Source organism: Herpailurus yagouaroundi, unplaced genomic scaffold (assembly GCF_014898765.1).
Source record: "Herpailurus yagouaroundi ecotype Mexico unplaced genomic scaffold, PumYag 28, whole genome shotgun sequence".
Lineage (NCBI taxonomy): Eukaryota > Metazoa > Chordata > Mammalia > Carnivora > Felidae > Herpailurus > Herpailurus yagouaroundi.
In genome coordinates this window covers 74,865,971-74,871,904 of record NW_024412376.1, presented here as the reverse complement: position 1 = coordinate 74,871,904, position 5,934 = coordinate 74,865,971, and the positions used below count along the sequence as shown (strand labels likewise).

The window sequence follows — 5,934 nt, the reverse complement described above, 5'->3', positions numbered from 1 at the left end:
TATGTCTTGGAGAGATGAGGTAAAGGAAATTGCAGGGAATAAGCCTTGATTTTTGGTTTTGTGTTTGGTCTTTGTTTTTGTTTGTTTTTATGGCTTTTACAAATCGTTTGTTTATTTTAATGAAAGTGGTACAGACAATCTCCATTGGAAACCCATATCCCCGGCCAAAAAGTACAAATAAAATTAAAAAAGAGCAGGGTTCTGTTGAATACACTTCTGCATGAGTAAATTTATTAACTGCTAATGAAAATTAGGACTTTTCTGGGATCTTCTGACAAGATTTTTCTTTTATCTTAAAATACTTTTTCTTCAGTGAAGCCATCTTTGGAGTTAGTCTTCACTTTCACTGTCCCTTGACAGACGTCTTGACTCCAGTCTGATATTTTTCTTCTCTCTTTTTTTTAATGTTTATTTATTTTTGAGAGAGAGAGAGAGAGAGAGAGAGCATGGACAGGAGAAGGGTAGAGAGAGGGCGACAGAAATTTGAAGTAGGCTCTGGGCTGAGAACAGAGAGCCTGATGTGGGGCTTGAATTCATGAACCGTGAGATCGTGCCCTGAGCCAAAGTCTAAAGCTTAACCAACTGAGTCACCGAGGTGCCCCTGATGTTTCTCTTCTTTTGGTTCAGACCCTCACATTTTAAAAGGAGCTTCAAGTTAAGGAAAGGTCATGTTTTCACAGTTCAGTTTTCTGAAAAACTTCCATCACCCACAGTCATAGTCCAGGAGTGAAGCAATCAGATGTGGGGACTTCAGGGTCGTTTGGAAAGTTATTATGAACACCCTCATTTTTTGATCTTATTTATCGCAAGCCTGAAAATACACAGACCCGGAAAAGGTGGCCTTTCTGTGCTCACATGTAATTTTTAAAAAGGAGAGTGCAATATGAAGGGGGCTGAAGTTTGATCACCAAAAATCAGCACAACGAAAACAAGTGGAAATGAATCATGGACACGAGAATTCAAATCATCAGATGTTTTAAAGAGATGGGGTGCCCGTTTTCCAGTCTGTGTTGAACACCTACATTATAAAAAAACATTTTTAAAAATAAAAAAGGATTGAGAGTAAAGACAAAAAAAAAGAATATCTAAATCATTGAATGTCCCCTTGTTTGTTCCTGATGAACTTCAATCACATCTTCCTTCATTCCCAGTTCTTTTGGAGTGTGATTCCCAGCAATTCTCTGACCTGCAAAGAGAAATCTGACTGAATTTACTGGCACTCCCTGTGTTTGACAGTATGCTTCTTTGAGTCTCTTGAGATGTGTTGTCATTTTCACTTTGAAGTGGATCTCACTGCTCTCCTGTCCAATGACTTGGAGTTTAATGTATTCTCCTTCCTTCTCATCCCCCAAGTCCTCAGCTGAAGGTTTTGCTTCCTGGTCAGACATGGTGATGGTGGCTTCACCCAGGGTCTCTACATAGCAGCGGTCGCCAGTAGGCAGAAGCTTGCTCCAGGGTTTACAAATCCCTCTCCCTTCCCCTGAGCCTTGATTACTTGAAGGCTGTGTGCGACACACAGGATTTTTAGGTAGACAAGTGATCTGGGTATTTCCATATTGCGTGTTTTCCAGATGATGGACCATTTGGAGGTAACGATTGGATTGGACATTTAGTAATCCCACTGAGTCAGGATGTTTTTCTAGACAAGGGAAGTAGAGGAAAAAATATTGATTGAATAAAATTAATAAGACTTTATGTTTGATTAGAAATACATAGTAAAAGAGTCAAAGATGAATTTCAGGTTTTTAATTTAGGGGTCTCAATGGATGTAGCACTGATCTGGGAGAAAAAAAATACATTCAGTTTTAAAGCATTGAGTTTACATCTGCATAGGGTGTGTAGGGAGAGATCTCCAGAAGCCAGTTGATTATGTGATTCCCAAACCCTGGGGAAGACAGCTGGACTGGCTGGAGACATTTATGGATATTTATGGATTTTTGTTTTGTTTTTTTGTGTGTGTAGTGACACACATTCACACACACACACACACACACACACACACATACCCATTCCTATGTACATTTGCAGATACCCTTATGCATATGTACAGCTCTTTGTGAGTATATATATATATATATATGGGAATGATCACACTAGTTGAAAGCACCAGAATGAATGAGGACAATCAGAGAAAGCATTTAAAATGAGTTCACCAGTGAGCTGATGACAGGACATTGAGAAACACAAATGTTTCATCAATGAACAGAGGGAAAGAAGAACAAAAAAAAAAAAAGAGAGAGAGAGAGAGAAAAGAGGTTACTCACAATCTTAGAAATCACAGAAGTGTAGACTTTTCCAGAAGGGAATAATTCACAGTGTCAATTAAGCAGTGGTATGAAAGAGTATCCACTAATTTGGCAGCTAAGGGGGTCATTGGAGATTTTCTGTGGTAAGTTTAAGTGAGGACAAAAAGCCCCTGTAAGTGGGTTGAGAAGTGACTTGAAAATGAGGAACAGAGACTATAGCCTTTGGAATATAGTGCCTCCTAAAGGTTAAGTTGTGAAGATGAGGAGATACATTGTACTGTATTTCTAAGGATCTGAGAATCAAGTGAGTTACATCTATGTATTCATTCATTTACCACCATTAATCATCTATCAATCTATTGTCTACCTATTATCTATCTATCTATCTATCTATCTATCTATCTATCTATCATCTATCTATATCTTCAAACTGAGAAAAACTTGAATGTGCTTCTGATGGCTCATGGAGTAAGATCCCAGGGAAACTGGGGGCAGGAGTGATTTAAGAGTCTTAGTAGGTCTCATTGTCTGCTTTACCCGGAGGAAGTGAGAGTATGTTGACTGCAGTCAAGTACGAGTGTTGGTAGCTGTGGTTTCAGCTTTGCTGAGGTGAGACAGGAATATAGTGAGTAGGAACAAGTCGCTCCGGTGTGGTGTCTTCAGAGACACTCATTTCTCTGGACAGATATCACTGATTTGGGTTTGGTGTTTTGCTGGGAGACACCATAGAAGTTTCCAGGTGCAAGAAATGGAGTGCTCTGGAGATAAGAAAATAGGCTATCACCTCTGGACAATGGGGCTTGAGGTTGAGCAGGGCAGAGAGAGAAACCAGGAGAAGGTAGACAGTCTCAAAGGAAGACGGAAGGGTCAGGGCTTTGATGAAGTTAACAGAGAAGTGTCAAGAAAGAAGGGGTGAAAGGAAGCTGAGAAGTAGAACATTTTGGTTAGAGAGGGTTTTTAGAGTATTAGGCTGCAGGGTCATGATGGTGGGAGTGAGAATCTAGGGTAAGTTTCTGAAGTACAGCCAAAGTTGATTGACAATAAAAATTCAGTTTAAAAAGGTCTAGAAACTTCAAACAAGGAATAAAAACATTTGGACTTTCTAAGATAACATTTTGAAAAAGAAAGGATTTAAAAATAAGAGAGGAAGTCTCATTAGTTTTTTTTATGTCATTAAATTATTATCCTTATTATCAATCTAGTAAATTATTCCAATAATTCAGTTAATTAAAATAATAATTAACATTTATCTGACAATTATTTAGTAATAATACTTGTTCAATGAGTTAATACATTATTAATTTATTTGATAAGGTGAAATCGTAAATTTATCATCATTAACTTGTGAATATTGGATGTCGATGATAATATTGATGTCTTAGCGTGTCTTAAGGCTACTTATGTTACTTGTAGTGTATGTGCTAGAAACAGGGAAGAATTTGGAATCAGAAGTCCTGATTTCATTCCCATTTCTGTTACCAGCTAGCTGTGTAACCTTGAGCCAGTCACCTACACTGTAGGACTCAGTTTCTTACTCCATAAAAAGGGACAGCATCTGTCCTTAGAGTGGTTAAGGGTGGCCAAATTCATGCATAAATGTACTTTTTTGTAAACCATCCAAGTGCTAGGCAAGAACATCATTGATGGGGTAGTTTCACTACTCGGGGACGTTGAAAATAGCATTAGTTGAAGCCAGTGTTCTCTTTAAACTGAAATTCCAGCACGGCTTGGTGTGTTTGTTCGGCTTGCTGATTAAGTAGTAAACTTAAATTCATGTATTAAACAAAAATTCCTTAAAAATAAAATGTAGCAAACTGTTAGTTAATTGTGTGTGTAGGCATATGAAACACTTTATATCTCGCTTAAAAGTTTTTGTAAAGTTCATAGTTCAAACATTTTAAAACTGGGTATTTTTGAATACATCTTTCGTATGCAATTAAACTATTGATCCGATGGGGCGCCTGGGTGGCTCAGTCGGTTAAGTGGCCGACTTCAGCTCAGGTCACCATCTTGCAGTTCGTGGGTTCGAGCCCCATGTCGGGCTCTGTGCTGACAGCTCAGAGCCTGGAGCCTGTTTCAGATTCTGTGTCTCCCTCTCTCTCTGACCCTCCCCCGTTCATGCTCTGTCTCTCTCTGTCTCAAAAATAAATAAACGTTAAAAAAAATTAAAAAAAAACAAAAAAAAAACTGTTGATCCGAAGAGTGATTATTAATTAATTAGTGAATTAATAAAGTGACTGAAAATTTTCTATTTGGTAAAAGAAGATTAAGAAGTTTCACACGCTTCTGTGACGTCCCTGTGTGGCAGGAAAGAACTCTCTTTCTCCATTTCTCTTCAAGAGGATGTTGGGCTAGCATGCACTAAGAAAAGGAAAATGAGAAAGGGCAGTTAGAACTTTCTCTTATTTAGTGGATGGGAGACAGAGTTATAAGGTGCAAGGGGAGACAGTTCTGAATGTGTTGGATGGTCCGGTAGACACTGCGTGTGCCATCTTCTGTGATGTCACAACAGCCCACTGAAGCGGGTACACACGACACACCATTTTATAGATGAGGACGTCAATAAGTCAAGAGCTGGAGGGATCTAAGCCCACTAACTGCAGAAGGAAAAACTGTGAACGTTGACACCAGGTGGAGCTGCAGAAGCTGCAAAGTGAGTTGGTGAGAGACAAGTCTGCGCAACTTGATTATGTTGAGATCATCACCACTTACATGAGCAAAATCGTTTAAATGTTCGAGGAGAGACTCAGATCCCAGTTCAGGTGTTTAATATCTGTGTGACCACGGGCAGGTAACCTAACCACTCTGTTCCTGAATTTCGTCACCTATGAAAAGGAGGGGGCAAATCATCTCCTTCAAAGAATGGTGTGAGGGTATGAGGACGAAATGGATACAAACAAGCATGAATTGCAGTGCCTGGAGGATAGTAGAAGGTTAAAACATTTGATATTTGGCCTTTTTTTTTTTTTTTTTTTAAGTGGTAAACTTGTATTGAGGGTTAAAGAATCTGGCTCTAAAATTTGCTTTAAACTAGGATACGCTGTTGCTAAGCTTAACTTTATCAGCAGCTATTTATTTATTTATTTGATTTTTAGAAAGGGGACCTTTCTGATAACTTTTTCTAAGGCCTCAGAGAACATCATCTGTAGAAACTTGTCCTTTGGGCTCATGAACCAGATACGCTTCCCAAGTAGGCAGTTGATCCTAATTACAAGCCAACCGATTATAAGGAAATAAATACTCTTAGTGGTGTTCAGCTTTTCGACTTGCAAGTTTAATTTAGTAAGAAAACAGTAACAGCATATAATCAATGTTAACGGGAATCCAATATATAAACAAATGGAAGCAGTAACTGGATTTTAATGAGACCAGGAAAACAAAGCCTGTCCCCAGCAGCCTCCTCTGCTGTTACATTACCACATCCCGACACTATGTACAATTTTATGGTTTTTATATCATGCAGTCTGTTGGAATCATGATTGCACTTTTCCATGACATGCCTCAATTCCCCAGAGAAAAACAGCAGTTGTTTTAAGAAGAAGCAAATAACGTAACATTTTACCAGCTGGAAATAAAATAAACACAAAAGATTCCTGTTCACAGGAATGAATGAAGTACCACGTGGCTGACAACATTAAATTCATTGTTTAATATTAATGGTAAGCTTAGGTATGTAAAGCAAGACCTA

At 38.5% G+C, this 5,934-nt stretch overlaps 1 protein-coding gene across 1 annotated transcript; it reads right to left on the bottom strand.

Annotated features, from left to right (window-relative positions):
- Positions 1-1,005: 1,005 nt before the first annotated feature.
- Positions 1,006-1,519, bottom strand: LOC121028736 (small ubiquitin-related modifier 1-like). The gene has a single exon (XM_040472716.1). The coding sequence runs from the start codon at positions 1,386-1,388 to the stop codon at positions 1,086-1,088; it is 303 nt and encodes a 100-aa protein (XP_040328650.1). The 5' UTR covers positions 1,389-1,519; the 3' UTR covers positions 1,006-1,085.
- Between the last annotated feature and the right edge of the window lie 4,415 nt (positions 1,520-5,934).